Raw genomic sequence first — 18844 nt, forward strand, 5'->3', positions numbered from 1 at the left:
AGATATCAAAATCGAATCAAGGGTGTAAAAATCCCCCTTTACACTTCTGCCAACTTGATGTCAACTTTAGCACCCTATAGTTTGTGTACGTGCAAAGGAACTGATCCATTCGTTGCGTGATACGAGTTTATAAGGGGCAGATCTCTGCTCTGAACCTTTGCAAACCCACCCCTCCCCCATCAGATCGAGGTGGGGGGAGGGGGGGGGATGGGAACAAACTTTGCTCCCGCTTGCCCCCCCCCACCCCCACCCAGTATGGCTATGCCATCCCCATGAGAGGATTATAGTTCCGTATACATTCGTGTTGAATCTTTATGGACATAAAGGAATCCGCCAATAATCAATGTAGAAAGAAACCGTCATTCATGGGCCTGGGCTTCAGGCTAGATAACTGTACAGAGAGAATAAGATGATGGGGTAGTTGTACACGGGGAGAAAACTACACCAATAGAAAAAAAAAACACAATCTGTTTACAGTGACTGAAAACCCATCCAATCCACATGGAGGCTCTGATATGGGTTTATTGTGGATTCGAACCGGGGTCAAGAATGTGCGAGGCATGCATGGGATCGGGATCGATAAAACTACCGAGTATTTTCATTCATCCGTGGTAAAACTAGATCCAGAATGGCCCACGAAATACAATATCTTTTGAAGGGAAATCCAAACTATTTTGCGATCGAGCGCACGCTTTGAATGTGTGCAAACCATTTATTTGACAAACAAAACTGGTTGGTTTCTTTATCATTAATTTGTTAACAGGACCAGCGAATATACCGACACTTTGTAGCAGAATGCTGCGTTGTTGAAAACTAAAGAAGGAGGTTCAAATTGAGTTTACTCTTCGAAAACATATGACATAATACACTTAACAACAAAAGCCTTTCATAAAAGCATTAAATCACAATTTCCTTGTGTGAAATAAAAGTGTGTAAAGTCCCCACTTATACACATTGCACTATTGACGACCATAATGGCCCAACTGGACCCGCTAATCTGAATACAATTAAACAAAACCCTTTATAACAGAAAAAAAAAAAAAAAAAACCAAAACCCGCCAACCACCAATTAAACACAATCTTTTGTCACTTTTTCAGCCTCATTTTCCTATGAACTTTGATAGCGATAAAGCCTGATAATAAAAAAGCCATCTTTTGTAATCGAAATTGAAAAGCTAAAAGGTTATGGCCGGGATGAAATAACAACCCGGACAATTGTGAGAAGTTAATCTAAACAACTTTTAGAAGAATGATCCGTTTTTTTTCTTCTTTTAAGTTGTAAAACCTCTTCACCTTTCCAACCCTCAATATACAATAAGTTTAATATTTATTTTACTCTGATAGAAGTCACCCGACGATAATTTTGGGGTATTCCCACGGGGTGCGTCATCGTCTGTGAAAGGTACAACTATTGTCCCCCTCTAAACCACGATATTAGCAACGGTTCGGCGCGTTCCAATTCTCTCACAGTCCACAATTGACTTCTTTACAAAACAATATGCAATGCAAAACCCACTTTTTTGAAGGCTTTCTCCCCGAAAACAGAGCAGTGATTGTATTAATTTGATAGTTGCTTAGAAGAGAATAGGTTATTAAAAGGCAATTTAAACCCAGCCAGGCGGAAATAAAATGCTCAAGTGAGCATTTGCAGCCGGGAGTGAAGGGTGCGTATGTGTGTTTCATTAGTCATAAGTTTGGCATGCTGGGCTTTTATCAGTTAGAGGTTAAAACCTAGCGGTCGATTGTGCATACAGAACTCACACCGTGTTCTGTGTACATACAACAATACGACAGTTGTGTACTGTTGATGACGATGTTTTCGTCACTCAATCAGCGTTGTGATTCAACCTTGCCGGTGGTATAAGCTGTGCACACTGAATCCGTGTAGGCTATGTACAGTACGCACAGATTGTGAATGAACACAACCAGTGTGACGGCTTCATAATACTCGATAGTTCATCAACGATGCGGGAAAGTTGGTAACGCCCATAAGGCAAGCTCATTATCCTCACTCAGTAGTCCTCTGACCACCGACACGGACGGACCGTAAATTCATCGACTACTCCGCCGGGTCTCTTGCGTCGTTTCCCCGTTCCGTTCTTGCTGTCGTGAGGCGGTAATTTCTACGGGGTTGTAGGGTAAGGTCGCCCGCTCCAGAGGGTGCCATATCGCGGGATGATTTAATCAGCAAACCTGTCGGAAATCAGACTTGACATTACGATGGAACGATATGTATGTAGAGGAACGATCATGATGGATCTGCGCAGAATATTTTTGTCATTGGTGATAGTTATGTACGTCAATAATGGTAAGGATGATTTTTATACACAACAGCCTTTTTTTTCTTCTTCTAAATTTAGATAAGCTAAAACACTGTATGATGGCAAACTCAATGCCAAATGCAATCCAAAAATGGTGTACCGTTTTTAGATACAGCATCGTTTCGTACGACAATTTTTACAAGGTAATTAAATAATGCGTGTTGTAACTTCAAGGCCACACAATGCCGTATGTAGCTTATACAATATAATGATGAAGCGTTGCTATGGTAACGCAGACAGGCTCTTGCAGACAACATATCACTGCTGTGACAGTGACGTCAAAGGAGTTTCAAAATGATTCTCAAAATTGTTCGTTTTTAGAAGAGTTTATAAAATAATATTACAATTTCATATAGCAGCAGTTTCCTTAGTTGTCAATTCCAGTCATAATTATATGATGCTTAAACTCCCACACAAGAATAATGCTCGTAAAATAACATTTAATAAAATTAACATAATCAACATTTAAACATAAACTCTTGTCTCGTGTTTGTGTTTCTGTTGGGCTATTGCCTTGATCAGGATCCCAGAATCATGAGTTGTTACTTTAATTGATCACCATGAAATATAAAAAACATTTAATTGTCAATCAATCATTAGTAGAAACTGCACCTATATCGGATTTTTTTTTGGGGGGAAGGCATGCATAAGACCCTTCCGAATAAACAGAAGCCCAAAAATTACAAAAAAGCTATACAATTTTAGATAAAGCTATCCTCGCATGCTACAAATTACACGAGTGCCAAATCTGGCAATATTTTCTTATCTGACGCAAAATCCTTTATTAATTTCATGCACTATATAGGGCCTATGTCTTTTGTTCTATGTCTTGTGTTAGTCTTCTGTATGTTTGTTTTGTGTTTGATTGTTTTGTTTTTCTTTCTCGTTTTTTTTTGGAGTGGTTTGCCTGTTTGTGTGTTTTTCATGTTGTGTGCTTGAATTGTTTGCTTATTGTCTCACTGTTACGTTGTTAAAAGGTTTGTTGGTGTGCGTGTGCGTGAGTGTGTTTTGGAGGTTTATTTTTGGGGGATAAATTGTTTCTAAATATTTTGTAGTAAATGTTGTTTGTTTATTTAGTTTTTTTTTCCCCCAGGCGCTTGTGGAAGACACATGTTGTGATGAAATTTTTTAAAACTGATTTACTTCCCTAAACTTGGTCAAGATGTTTTCTTTCAATAATATATTGGCAATCTACCGGCGAGATTGTACACATGTTCTTTCAACAACTGCCAAGTGACACACAAAATATGACCCGGCCTCAAATAACGAACTCAACCCATATTATGTGACATAATCATCATGTTACTAGTTAGTGTACAAAGCCATTCTATGCTGCTGTATGCATGGTATACCTCCCAGAAAGAACACAGTGCAATCATTCTCCATTTAACTTGACCTTTAACCCAAGTGTTTTAAAGGGATCCTCACAAAGTAATTATATTAAATACATAATTTATTTTTTTATTTTTTTTCTCCAGAAGCCCACTTATTTACCGCTTTTGCTCTCTGTTTTAAGACAATTTGTTCATTATAGCGTTCTCATCTTTTGTTATATTGATGAAGAATAAATCTAACTTGGGATTTCAGAAAACAGCTTATTAAGTAGAAATACTTGCATAAGTAAACATTGAACCAGTCAAGGACGGCATCGTCGCAAGATATTGGTAACCTTAGAATATTAATGTCCTGCTCAACGCAGCTCCAGTAAGCGGTGCCTGTATAAAACATGTAGCTAATAAGCACAACACAATACTGCTTACCAGATTAAAGGCAGTGGACACTATCGGTAATTACTCAAAATAATTATTAGAATAAAACCTTTCTTGGTGACGAGTAATGGGGAGAGGTTGAGGGTATACAACATTGTGAGAAACGGCTCCCTCTGAAGTGCCATAGTTTTCGAGAAAGAGGTAATTTTGCACGAATTTGATTTCGAGACCTCAGATTTAGAACTTGAGGTCTCGAAATCAACCATCTAAACGCACACCTTCGTGTGACAAGGGTGTTTTTTCTTTCATTATTATCTCTCAAGTTTGATGACCGATTGAGCTAAAATTTGTACAGGTTTGTTATTTTATGCATTATATGTTGAGATACACCAACTGTGAAGACTAGTCTTTGACAATTACCAATAGTGTCCACTGCCTTTAAGGTTACCAGCCAAAATATAATTTCCCCATGTGCGATCTGAGACTGCCTGTTTATTTATTTTTTTGTAAGAGGAACATTTTAAAGCACATTGTATGCTCAAGTTTTATTTTTCTGTTGAGGCAGGCAGGCCTATAGGCTAGACCTATGTGCCCGTTTTCGTATAAAACCCAAAACAAATCACTTGGACCACTATAAACTCCATTGCCCCGTTTCTGCATCTACATCGAATACACGTGCTGAGTTTACTAAAATCTGTTTTTTTTTTCTCAAATAGAATTATATGGCCTTGCTTAGGTCGAGGCAGTAATCCGTGCCTTTATGACCTATTATTAGAATGTTTGGGCTTAAACTCCTGAAATACACAAAGTAGGCCACGATCAGGGCCCAATTTCATAGAGCTGCTAAGCACACAAATTTGCTTAGCATGAAATTTCTTACTTGATAAAAACAGGATTACCAACCAAGTTTCCATTTGTTGCATATTGCTTGTTACTGTTTTTTAAGCTGTTGTTTGCTCATCCTTAAAATCACGTGGAAACTTTGTTGGTAATCCTGTTTTTATCAAGGAAGAAATTTCATGCTAAGCAAATTTGTTTGCTTAGCAGCTCTATGAAATTGGACCCTGCACACAACAATGCCGTGCTTTTCTCGAGTAACCTTAATTGATTCCAAAGTTTCTACCTTTCCTTTAAGGTGACCCTGGAGGTCATGGTGTTCAGGGGCCGGTGAAAATAAATACGACCTTAAGTCACACTCCGAAACGACAGAGAGCCGCACCTAACCCCACGGCCCTGCCCTGTTAATTTACCCATGGAGGAAGAAAAACGATTAGTGCATATCAGATTATATTTCAGAACCTCCAAGTATTGGTATTGGTGTTGACGATTAATTTTGTTGCACCATTCCTTCCTACGTTGCACCGAGCGTGTCATATACAGTTGGTAACATGAGAAAGGGTTCAGTTGACTATGTACACAAGAAATTATATTTGGTTTAATACTTGTTATTCTACCACAGGTGGTATTTTTAGTGACATTATTCAATTTCATAGTTCCAGAGTGTCGTTTACACAACTATTAAAATACAAAGATACATCAAAAGTACACCAACTTTTCGAAACAACTTTTGTTGTGTTCCTTATTAACAACAATGAATTTAATAGATTAAGCAAGATTACATTAAAACTTGATTATCCATGATCCACAGAGTCAATTTTGTTTGACCTTCAAGACTAGATTATAAAACAGTAACTGGACAAAACGTCACATTTCGAGACAAGAATTTGTCGGTTGAGCTTTGGCGAGTGTGCGTCTATAGTTTTATTACTGTTTGCGATAATACTATATAATAGGTCTAGTTCTGGATCTGGATACTCAACGCTGCGCAAAACGAGAAGAGAAATTTGTAATAATGGGAGGAAAACCCCAGATAATTCAAAGCCACTCAGTCAGGGAGTGATTGACAAACCAATCCACACTGGAGGGAGGCAGGGCAAGACAGCACCATCAACCATGTCACCTCTGACTGAATCGTTGACGGATCCTCCTTGATCTATGTCTCCCTTCACAACCAACAACTGTACAGGGCGTGAACTGGTAGTAAACAATCTATAAATTAAAGACACTATACAAGCTTTTGCTTTCAAGACACTGGACAATATTGGTAATTGTCAAAGACCAGTCTTCTCACTTGCTGTATCTCAAAAATGTGCAAAAAATAACAAACCTATGTGAAAGTTTGAGCTCAATCGGTCATCAGTTGGGAGATAATAATGAAACAAAAAACACCCTTGTCACACGAAGTTGTGTGCTTTCATATGATTGATTTCGAGACCTCAAATTCTAAATTATGAGGTCTCGAAATCAAATTCGATGAAAATTACTTCTTTCTCGAAAACTACGTCACTTGAGAAAGAGCCGTTTCTCTCAATGTTTTATAATATCAAGTATCAACCTCCCCCATTACTCGTTACCAAGTAAGGTTTTGTGCTAATAATTATTTTGAGTAATTACCAACACTGCCTTTAAATTTACTCATAAAACAATTGACCAAACTCTGAGCACTTTCCGTACCCACACGCTCTAATTACGCTCTAATTACTTTTCCAGTCGAACGCAACATTATAGTATAAAATGGCGGGAAATAACGGTCTGTTATAACGCTGTTTGAACGAGGCATGACATTGACAAAACCTATAATAATAATACACAACATACGGAACACTGCTGTTTCTAATACTTTGAAACAGTGTGAGAAATTAATAATTATGTTCGAAATGTTTTCGCTTTCCTCATTTTGAAATTGACCCGGTAGTTCATAACAAAACGCTCCCCCAAGAAAAAAATATTGATGTAAACTTGCGGGTGCGTCACGTCTAAAACTCTTTTTGGGATGAGTGTTGGTTATTAGGGAGAACTCATTATTTTCCCCAGTGATACAAACGCCTTGGAGCGAAAATTGCACTTTCCATGTTCAACCCCTCAGCCCTCTATGATTGAAAAACGTGAGTTTCTAGAAATGATTTATAGTGAGTGATACTTTGAGTTTTTCGAAACACTTCGAAGTCATTGCTATGGGGTGTTGGCAAGTGGAATGTTTAGACATAACTTACATATCCCCCCCCCCCACATTATGTCGTTAAATTAAAACAACCACTTGTTACAAACTGTTCGATTTGTCCAATAAATCATTTGTAATTAATGACGAATATCCGGGTGTTTCTTCTTCTTTTTTTCTTTTTTTAGTACCGGCGGCCGTTCTAAAACCTTAATTGGAACAACCTGTTTGGTTTACCCCAAAAATGCCTGACCTTGTGGGTTTCTTTTATATACGTGACTAAATGTCTGTACTGTAACTAGTCATTTTGGTGTCTAGGTCAAAGACAGAGGACGTTTATATATTGGGGCAATTTGGTTCAATCTGAGAGCTCATGATGAAGTTCACCCAGTAGCAATTTTTCATGCAAAGTTTTGCTAAAAACAATAATATACTTCTGAAGACAAAACCACAAAATGGCCGATACGCAATTTAAAAACTTATAAAAACTTTTACAACTTTTAAAATCAGTCTCCTGACGATGACTAGAGCAAGCTAGTCGAAACGTTGAGACCAATTCAGAACTGACTCCGCGGCAGTACAGTTAATTACGATCCTATAAGCTTAAGTAGTAGTCCAGTCTATTTTCTATACCATCCGCCCGGGTAATAGTTAAAAGCAGGACAGTTCTTTTCAGAGAAGTCTCCCGAACCTCCTACTCGGCGGCAGTAGAATAAAGCAAGACTGTTCCATAAAAACAACTCCACCTGGCAAGTAGATACACACATGGTATAACCGCAAACCAAATATACATTATAAAATCAAGCAATGAACTATATTGCTTCATAATTTTACGGTGTGATTTGTGATAACACCACTTATCAGGTGAACACAAAATTAACATTTTGTGCGTGTTTTTTTAAATAACTGATTGATAGACTGAAACAATATAATTTCGAAATGTTCAACTCAATTCACAAATCACACCCCCAAACTGAGTGAACAAATTGGAACAGTAAGAGAATAAAATCATTGATCAAGTTTACTGGAGGCAAACATAGAATGGAGGCTTGAAGCCGATGCTTGTGTGGCAATATGGCTGCACTGTAAAACTTAATTTTGCACTGTAATTTTGACAGTATTTTACTGTATTTATTTACAGCAGTGTATTGTATATTTGTTTTACAGTACAATGCCTGTAAAAAATACAGTAACTTACTGGCAGCTGAGTTGCCAGTAAGTTACTGTATTTTTTTACAGTAATTTATTTACAATAATGACTGTAAAAAAACACAGTAATTTACTGGCAACTCAGCTGCCAGTATGTTACTGTAATGTTTACAGGCAAAATTTTACAGTGTCGGGACAGACACACATACATGATAGGACACAAGGACCGACAGGGTGGACACAACTCATACGTCACACCGTAAAGACTCACAGATCAAAATTGAATAAGTTATAGCATGGAGGTAGGTTATGAGTGAACACAATATTATTTTGATGTGTTGTGGAGTTCGACCAGATTCCCATGGCAGCAAACATAAACACAGCACTGAATAATGAGATTGTTGAACCTTGCTCTGAAATTGAATTCAATGCATTAACCTGGGGGCAAGGTTGAATGTGATACAAACACAGCGCATTACAACAAAAGTAATAAGCAGTGCTTGTGGCATAGCAGAGCCTTTACCCGTATTTACACTACTTAGAAATGTGCAGTTGGAGTGTTAGTGATTTTTAATAATAACAACCAAATACATGTTCATACAATTTGAAAGGCGTTGAGGCGTACAGTGTTCGGCTCATCAGATTACATTCGAAGCTTTAAATAAAACATGGATTATTTAAAAATGTAAAAGCTCGATGGATAAACCAATGATTATGAAATGAAAACATAGTATACAAAGACACAGGTTGTACCAAATAAGCTGAACTATAATGCAATTGGCATCCATACAAAAAAACAAGGTAACTTGCTTTCCGCAAACAAATCTGCTGAAGCTTTGAAGATATATTTTTTAAATTTGTATTTATTTATAGTTGAATTGAAGTACGTTTGGTAATCACTCGAAAACTAATGACAATACAAACTTTTTAGTTAGACGCCTACATTGGAAGCTGTGTATAAAGCATTTTGAGGGAAAAAAAATCACTTCGAAGTAATGTGGTTATGGAAGAAGATATCAGTTTTAATCCCCCAAATCGAATTTAAGAAACGTTTTTTTTTTTCAGATTGTTTTTGCGTGGACTAAACCGCTCCGGATTTTCGGCAATATCTATATAAAAAAACGATATCACCGTTTGAAATGAAGTTTTCACAGATTGGTTTTATTGTCTACATTTATACGGAATTAAAACAATTGAACGAATAAAAAAACCAAAGGTTTACGTTTCAATCAACATGAGACACTGGCTGGCCAGTAGTTTCTGTTTAGGGGTACAATGAACTTTCATCGGGAAGAACAAAACCACAGCAGTTCTTCATGCGGTTTCTCAAATCCAACACAACCAGGTTTAATTTATTGATCCATATGTTTCTCGGGAGTCGAAACAAAATTTTTTATTTTCATGTGCTATTTTTATTTTCCTTCGCAGAGGTGAGTGCACAAGACTGCCAGTTTAGGAATAATCTTTGTGATTGGCAAAACGAGGGAAACATCGACTGGGTGCAGAAAACAGTCATCAATGGTCCCGATTCGGGTAAGTGAAGATTTTTTTTCCGTAATAGAAGTTTTTGCACAATCAAATTTGGGTTGAACAAATGAATTTATTCTTTGTTCAACCCAAAATAATTTAAAGGCTACCAAATCAGCTCCCTCGCGGTTCGTTCTTATTTCAATCGTATAACAACGTTTCACGGGTAATGAATGCCGTCATCTGACAGGATCAAAATGGTGTTCCTGCATGTCCGTCGATGACAAGTTATACAAAACCAAATGCAAGATAAATAAACACAAAGAAATACAACAATTTATTCCCTTTTTGTTCGCGATGGTTTTACCCTGTTTGTCAAAAAGGCATTCTTTCATAATTAAACTCCTCAAAACATTGCATTCCGAAAAGTTAAAACAATTGGAAAATATACCGCTACATTTGTAATGGTCATCAAGCACGTTAATATTAACAATGTCATAGATTACATTCCTCATATGCAAATTACCTTCTGTTATTAAACAACTTCTTTTTAATTAACACTGCCCCGTTTATTTAATTAAACTTGCTGGGATTAATTTAAGCAATTCAGTCAAACTTCAAACTGTGACTTGTTTCTCACTGCTGCATATTTAATTTTATAAGTGTGCAAATTAGCGTATGGACTTATCTAACAAGTCAAAGGCTATATATAAAGTCCATGGGTCTAATTATAATTTTGTGTTCGATCAAAGATAAAACCAGCACGCGTCTCTCTGACATGTACGACGGTCTTTAATGAAGGGCGTTTCCCTTTACTGCTCAGTGCGTTGGGATAGCCCTGTATTAATAAAACATGTGAGTCACACAGCATGGAGTCGCTTCTATTGATGCTAATTGTATACATATACTGGTAACAAAAGCTGGTAATATGCCTACGTATACAACTCACTATGAATGTGGCTTTGTGTATTGTCATTATTCATCAGAAATGTCTACCCCCAAAAAATCGTATCAATATTACCACCTGTTAGTAGTCGATGAAGATACGTGTGGAGGGGGTGTTACATGTTTTTGAAATGGGGGTGGGGGTTCTGCATGTTTTAAAGCCATTGGACCCTTTCGGTAAACAGTATTGTCCAAGGCCCACACTTCGTGTATCACAACTTCTACATCAGATAACAAACCTGTGAAAATTTGGGCTTAATCGGTCATCGGAGTCGGGAGAAAATAACGGGAAAACCCACCCTTGTATCCGCGCGCTTCGCCGTGTCATGACATGTGTTTAAAATAAATCCGTAAATTGATATTGTTTTACTGTTTTCTCAAAAAGTAAAACATTTCATGGAATAATATTTCAAGAGAAGTATTTCACCGCTACCTTCTGTAAACCCTGTAAGTTATTTGTAAATCTGTGAACTTTTTTCTTTTTTTTCTGTACCGAAAGGGTCCAATGGCTTTAAATTTAGCTGGAGACATAATGTGGCTTCTAATTATCAATGCAGTTGGAGACACTGTGTAGTTTCTAATATTATTTGAATGTTATGCGACGATTCCTTTGCGCACTTCTGCTGTTTAACAATGGTTCGAGGTACACAGTGCACCAGACACACATTATGAGCGTAGTGTCCCACCATCGAACATGCGATGGAGTGGTTCCAACTGATGGTCACAGTCATAAACTTGACTCTCTGAAAAGTAAGACCAGAAGTAGAAAGGTTAACCTAAAGTGGCTATTTTGCATAACGTTGGAACTGGCACCAAAGTATATTCTGGGCTATTCTCACGCTGTTTGGGAGTTATGGGCATACGAGCGTTTTTATTGTTGTGTTTTATTTTCATCTGCTTGTTTTCCTGACGTAAATGGATTTATTGGAAACTCTAATTTCTAGATATAAAACAATAAACAAGTTTACCCCCTGCAGCTTTGTGTTGAATGTGGAATGCAAAGGTTGCTCCGCTGGTAAGGCATGTTTGTTTACGTCAACCACTTTACCATCAATCAGTATGTGCTGGGTATGGTCGCCCACGCCATTCCACGCACTCACTACATCATTAAACCCCGAGGTCGCAGGTTCAAGTCCATACAAACAGTAGTCTGGGCTCAACTTAATAAAACTTTTAGGCAGAAAATACTACTCGACTTATTTGTTTCGCTTAGCGAACATCGAGTGGGGCACCAGCCACAACAATACAAACTTAGTATAATGTTGGCAGAGGGCAAGTATGCTAAGCAGCTGTGCTTAAAGACAGTGGACACTATTGGTAATTGTCAAAGACTAGTCTTCACAGTTGGTGTATATCAACATATGCATAAAATAACAAACGTGTGAAAAGTTGAGCTTTATCGGTCGTCGAAGTTGCGAGATAATAATGAAAGAAAAAACACCATTGTCACACGAAGTTGTGTGCTTTCAGATGCTTGATTTCGAGACCTCAAATTTTAAACTTGATGTATCGAAATCAATTTCGTTGAAAACTACTTCTTTCTCGAAATCTACGTCACTTTTAGAGGGAGCTGTTTCCCACAATGTTTTATACTATCAACCTCTCCCCATTACTCGTAATCAAGAAAGGTTTTATGCTAATAATTATTTTGAGTAATTACCAATAGTGTCCACTTCCTTTAACAGTGCAAGTTGGCCCTTGTGAGAAGGAAAACGAACATGGATTTGGTGCAATACCACAATAAGTTACATTCTATAGAAATACCTTCATTTAAATTCTAGTAAAACAATAATTATGTTGACGTCTTATCAATAGAATTTCAGTAAACAAGCGGTTCTATAATGGTCTATAAAACATTAACGACATTCTATAGATATATGCACATGTTATACGAGTTGTTTTACTGGGCAAGTCCGTTTTATGCTGTGCAGAAAATTCGATCATCAACATTTCACCGTCCCATGATGTTGCAAAGTAAAATAAGCAGACGTGAATGGCGCAATAGTTTTGGAATGTTCCAAAAGCCTTCAGACTCACAAAAAGGCTGTACCAGCACAGTGAAGGGTTTTTGGGAACAAGGATGTCTTTGATATTAATAATGGAACTACAAACACTTCTCTATTGTTTTCAAAAACGAAACTAGTTTTATGCATACTTCGGTATTTGTTCAGTGCAAGACATTGGCTACATAACACCGGTTTTGAAGTATAATCTTCTGAATTAATTTTAAACAACAATGCACAGTAGACACCAGAATTACAGCACCTATTTGTTTACAGCACTTCAGTTCTTATTATTTACATTTGGCATTTATTTGTTATATATGATAAATTATGATGTTTCTTTTCCGGAAAATTTGCAGTTGCATCTTTATTGGTGTTATAAACCGAACGTGAAGATAAACAGTGGGCCGGGTGTGTTGAACATGGTAGTGGCATACGTGTGTGGGTTGAAGTTCACAGTATTGAATTGAAGTACTAAAATAAATAACACTAGGTAAACTAAATGGTGAAACCCATAAATTACATACTAGGAACATTCGTCATCAATAGGTCCCGTTTGAAATGTAGACCTAGCAACCAATATTTGGTGCTGTTGTCATGACCAAGTGCAACCAAGCCAAAGAACATGGCAATTAACATAATTCATTTTGGTTCTAACACAGATGTGTATTATTTAAGCACTATAAACTTAGTAAACACGGGTTATAAGTACAACAATCCAGGCAAATCACTCGGGTGGGAGTCGAACCAACGACCTGCCTCTAGCCATTGGTCTAGCTCGGTAGTCTAATGGTAAGACAATGCAAAGGTCGTGGCAATGCAAAGGTCGTGGGTTCGAATCCCACCGAGTGATTTGCCGTTTTTTTCAACTTAACTCGTATACAATGCTTAGTAACCAAAATAAATTCTTCAAAACACCCTTTTTACAACGCATTTCATTGGAATTGATACGAAGATACCTGGAGAGCTTAAAGGGATTAAGAACCAATCACCAGGTAGTGATTGTATATCATTTTAACCGAAAGTTCTTTCTTTGTATTTCGGATACGAAGTCTCAAGCAAACCTAGTCTGGAACTATGCTCTGGTACGACTTCGCTATTTACGTTCAAAGAATTGTTTCCCTGACACAATTTGATTCATGTTCTGTTTTATTTCTATCTCTCACAGCTCATTATGCCGAGGTTGTAACAGACGCCACGCCCCCTGGCCAACATACAGCCGTGCTAACCAGCATGACACAGAATCATGTCATGACAATGTTGGGATTCTTCTACCGCTTGGGGGCGCCAAACACGCTGACCGTGGTGGCAAGGCTGGACGGGGGCGATGTTGAAACATTGTGGTCCCGTAATGGGACCGAGGATAGTGGAAGTTGGATCGAGGTTGATTTACCCGTTCCCAAAAGCAGCAGCTTTCAGGTAAATTAAATGTTCAGTTTTTCCTTTAGGTTTCCCAGCAAATGCTCCGTTGTTCAACAACCTAAAGATTTATTTGAATTTCGACAGTTTAAGCATTTCTAAAATGAGATAATTTTTTAATTATAGAGCAGCAACAAGGGACTTGTCACCGTAAACCACTCTATTTCATCAAAAAAGCAGTAGTAAAATTCAACCAAAGAAGGTGCAAATAATGTAGTCTTGAATGCCTATGATATAACCGAAACAAACATTATGCAGTGAGAATAATAATGTGAGGCACGACAAAACGAAATTAGATGCAATACTAGATGAAGAGAAAACCTGGACTGAACGACCAAGGAAATAAACATGGTTGAGAACTCGATTTCGAATGAATAAAACTGACGAAAATTTAGCAAACTTTTCTGAAAATGACTTGGAAACCTGTATCCATTGCGAAAAAAACAATCATTGAAATGTAAACGAAGAAAATAAACTTACGGCAATAAGCATTAAACACAATTGTGTACGTTTGTTTAAAAAAAATAATATTTTCTTAACAGGCCTCAATCTCACCTCTTTGTATGTTAAAATGAATGTTATGTAAAAGTTTGACGAAACATTCCTCTGTCTTGGTTATTATTTTCCAGATATCTATAAAAGCGGTTCTACCCGATAATTCCACTTCATTTGTTGGCTTGACCAATATCACCCTACGCGTTGGCGGTAAGTCTATCATTATCCTCATTATGTTATAGGAATCGACCAATCATTGGCGATCTGTTTGTGGTGCGAAACGCCTCACCAGGTTTCTAAGTCCGAGATGGTCTGAGTTAAACGTAACTCGATGCCCGCCCGATTCCCCCAAAACAATTACCCCAAGGAGCCCCCAGTGGCAGGGGTCCCGGGTCGCAAACTACTCATAAACCAATTGCAAGCTAATTGCAAGCTAGGATTAATCCCATCTCGAGTTCCGACTAGTAACCCGTCTTAAAGCCATTATACACTTTCGGAACAGAAAAAATAAAATAAAAGTTCACAGATTTATTAAAAAAAAGACTTCTCTTAAAATATATTTCCATTAAAATGATTTACTTTTTGAGAAAACATTTAAACAATTATCAATTCTCAATATCGAGAATTACGCATGTAGTTTAAACACATGTCATGACACGGCGAAACGTGCGGAAACAAGGGTGGGTTTTCCCGTTATTTTCTCCCGACTCCGATGACCGATTGAGCCTAAATTTTCCCAGGTTTGTTATTTTATATAATAAGTTGTGATACACGAAGTGTGGGCCTTTGGACAGTACTGTTTACCGAAAGTGTCCAATAGCTTTAACTTAGGACTCGTGTAAAATACGTCTCAACGTCTTCGGATACGGAACTGAACTTGTCCTAAGTCCTAATATTAGTCATCAGTTAGAAGAGTTTGGTGAAATCGACGGCTGGTGCCCCCCCCCCCCCCCCCCCCCCAAAAAAAAAAAAAAAAAAAAAAAAAAAAGAAAAAAAGAAAAAAAGAAAAAAAAGAAAAAAAAAAAAAGGGAATTACATTTTGAATATCTAGCTTCAGGCTAGGCCTACCCCTTTCGTTTTATACAATTAGGCCAGTTTGAATGTTTTGAATTGTGTTGATTTATTTGTGTAACCACCTTATTATTTCGTTTTCACCATACAGATGATGAATGTGCGGCCATGCCATGCCTAAATGGCGGCTTTTGCATTGATGGAAACCGTTCGTTTACCTGTGTGTGCAGTTCCGGGTTCAAAGGCGAACTTTGTCAGATTGACACGAACGCACCACCAAGAACAACAGGTTGGTATTGTCACATCATTTCGAAATCACCGCCAAAAATCCTAGAAATCATTTCCTCAACTTTTACTCTGTGCCTCGACTACTCCTTCAATATTGTCCTCGTTTGTCTCGGTGTCTTTTATACTACGGTCCAGCACCTCTGTTTGTCATAGTCAACTTGTAAAAGAACAAAATCAGACCCATTGTTTCAAGTTTTTTTGTCTTTAGTTGTCGGCACCTAAAGACTTCACTCCACTCCGCCTCATCGCTCATGCTCATTGTTAACCAGAGTTGTGCCGTGTCCGAAACGGCGACTTCGGCTACAGCTTTGGCTAGATCAGCGCGTCTGCCAGTGTTGAAGAATAGGCAGACGTGCGCGATCTAGCCTTAGCTGTAGCCGAGGTCGCCGTTTCGGACACACCTAGCCTGCAATTATTTTCCTTAAACATAATTATGCGTTGCAGTATGTTCGTTTAGAGGGCCACGATAAAAAGATGGTGAGCAAAGGTTGGCAATGTGTAGCGAGGGTCTATGAAAAGGAGAAAACATTAAATGAGTTAAAAGACGTTAAATGAGTTGTTCAACTTTAGGCCATGATTGAACCTTTGACACTTTTGCGTTCATGTGCCTTACACTTTAGTCTACTATTTGTTTTCCCCATACGTGTATTTCTTGTTTTGTTAACTAATTTGTTCAACGTTTGTATTCTGTTACACAGCGTTACCAACAACTCATACAAGTTCAACTCGCCTGTCCACCATCTTAACAACTCTGTTGTCCACTACGCAGCCTACCAAATTCCAAAAGACAACAGTGATAAAAATGTCGCCCTCTGTTGACACCACTGTGAAATATGACACTCCCACCACCCCGTTAAGTCTACCAGTGAAATCTGAAAAGCAAAGGAAGGGCATGGACGAACCTGTAATGATTGTCATCATTGCTGTAGCAGCTATCGTTGGTATCGCTATTCTCGTCACCATTGTGTGGATGATGGCTTATGTCAAAAAGCGCTCGTGGAGGCCTAACTATCACGAGAGGGGGGTGTCCATGGAGAACGTTAACAACACAGCTTCTGTAAACGGAAAATGGACAAGCACGGTGGATCTACCGGGGTCGATACCGGAGTCCAAACACGCACTCACACCCGTCGCTGAGGACGCCATTCCTCCTAAAGTTGAGAACATTTATGTGGTGTCGCCTACAGGTGTTAATCCCATTGGAATTGTTAATCCTGGATACAATATTGAACATATGTATTGAGAAGTGCCAATGGGAAGTTGAACCTTACTGTTGAAAACTTGCTAAATGCAAGAGCGCCCTCAAACGATTACAAATTGTGCTAAGCTTTTTTTCCACCAAAGCATCTTACAATCTCCAGTATGGGGACTTATGCAGCGATGCAAGTTACTTTGCCCTAGCCGTCCAAAATGGCCTCACTGATGCACACGGAGTCACGACTATATCATCATGTAGTGGATGAACGAAGAACTGACTCACAATTTGATTTAGTTGCAGCACTGTCTGAAAGTGTTTAAAAGACAATTGACACTATTGGTAATTATCAAAGACCAGTCTTTCACTTGGTGTATCTCAACATTATGCATGAAATAAAAACCTGTGAAAATGTGAGCTCAATCGGTCGCCAAAGGTGCGAGATAATAATGAAAGAAAATAACACCCTTGTCACACGAAGGTGTGTGCTTTCAGATACTTGATTTCGAGACCTCAAGTTCTAAATCTGAGGTCTCGAAATCAAGTTACTCCACTTTAAAGGAAGCCGTTTCTCACAATGTTTTATACTATCAACCTCTCCCCATTACTCATTACCAAGTAAGGTTTTATTCTAACAATTATTTTGAGTAATTACCAATAGTGTCCACTGCCTTTAGAGGTTTGTGGATTACTGAATCATTCCCGTATCCATTCCATTTATTAACAACGGACGTCCCCGTTGGTGGGAAGAGCACGATGTTTATAAAGAGCGCCCTCTCTGTAGCTCCAATATTTGTGGCAGACCCGGCACAACCTGACGTAGCCTGAACATCTGACGTCACACTTCGAGGTTCATGAATTACGCCAGCGATCTACCGATAGCCTAAGCCATAGTCACCTTTGACCTCGTACTCATTTCATTTGGAGATTCCATGAACTCGATAGGGTTAGAGTTCGCAGTCAAATCCTACGTACACGTATTGTGTACTGTAAAATAAATGCACGCTGCTGTATGTAGACGACTGCAGGAACTGCATCTGGCAAACATCACCCCGGACAAATCAAAACACTTATTATTATTAAAAGCTTACGTCCATGCACGTTAATCCAATGAAATCATTGCATCCAATAAAATTACTGGTTTTGGAAAACCAAAACCTGTCTTTATTCTTGCGAATAGGGACAGGGACCAGTCTAAACCAGACGTGGGATAATGCAAACCGAACCGTAAAAGCGAAGGTGATCGATTATAAATGTCTTGTCACGTGGCTCGATGATTGATCCCAAAACCAAGTGACTCAAGAACTGCAGATTCCCAAACCCTAATTGACACGAGTGGAATCCACAACACATGACGTCAAGTTTCCCGTGTTTACGACTTTATGGCGTGTATACTACGTAGTTTCAATTTGTAACCAGGCGGAGTTAGCGCCAGCCATACGATCCAACAAGAAAGTAGTGGATTTGCAATGTTGAACTACACGATTTTAAGTTCAGCACCAAATTACTAATAATTTTCCCAGATAGTTTTCCTGGTGTATTCTTCTAAGTTTCAAAGACACCACTAACCAATGGGAGACTTTTGGGACGCTTGGTGGCAGCAGACTTACCAGGTAAAACATATTGTTCTCGGTAATGTGCGCATGCTCAGAACAACGTAAGCAATGCAATTTACCTGGTAAATATGCTGCCACCTAGCGTTCCAAAGTCTCCCATTTTAGGAGTATAATCTTATCCCCTTTAAAAGTTGAAAACATGGGTCCCACCTTGGCTCTGGCGTGACCCCTGTCTGTTAGACGGAAGGGTCGGGGCAGGGAGAAGGTTTCTGAAATTGGTTGGGGTTT

The 18844-nt window shown here is 38.5% G+C and overlaps 1 protein-coding gene across 1 annotated transcript; it reads left to right on the top strand.

Annotated features, from left to right (window-relative positions):
* The first annotated feature begins 1900 nt into the window (after nt 1-1900).
* On the top strand, nt 1901-17403 carry LOC117295788. Its single transcript, XM_033778542.1, has 6 exons — nt 1901-2308; nt 9606-9710; nt 13761-14011; nt 14641-14716; nt 15669-15806; nt 16504-17403. The coding sequence occupies exons 1-6, from the start codon at nt 2221-2223 to the stop codon at nt 17046-17048; spliced, it is 1203 nt and encodes a 400-aa protein (XP_033634433.1). The 5' UTR covers nt 1901-2220; the 3' UTR covers nt 17049-17403.
* The last annotated feature ends 1441 nt before the right edge of the window (nt 17404-18844 follow it).

The sequence above is a fragment of the Asterias rubens genome, chromosome 10 (assembly GCF_902459465.1).
Source record: "Asterias rubens chromosome 10, eAstRub1.3, whole genome shotgun sequence".
Lineage (NCBI taxonomy): Eukaryota > Metazoa > Echinodermata > Asteroidea > Forcipulatida > Asteriidae > Asterias > Asterias rubens.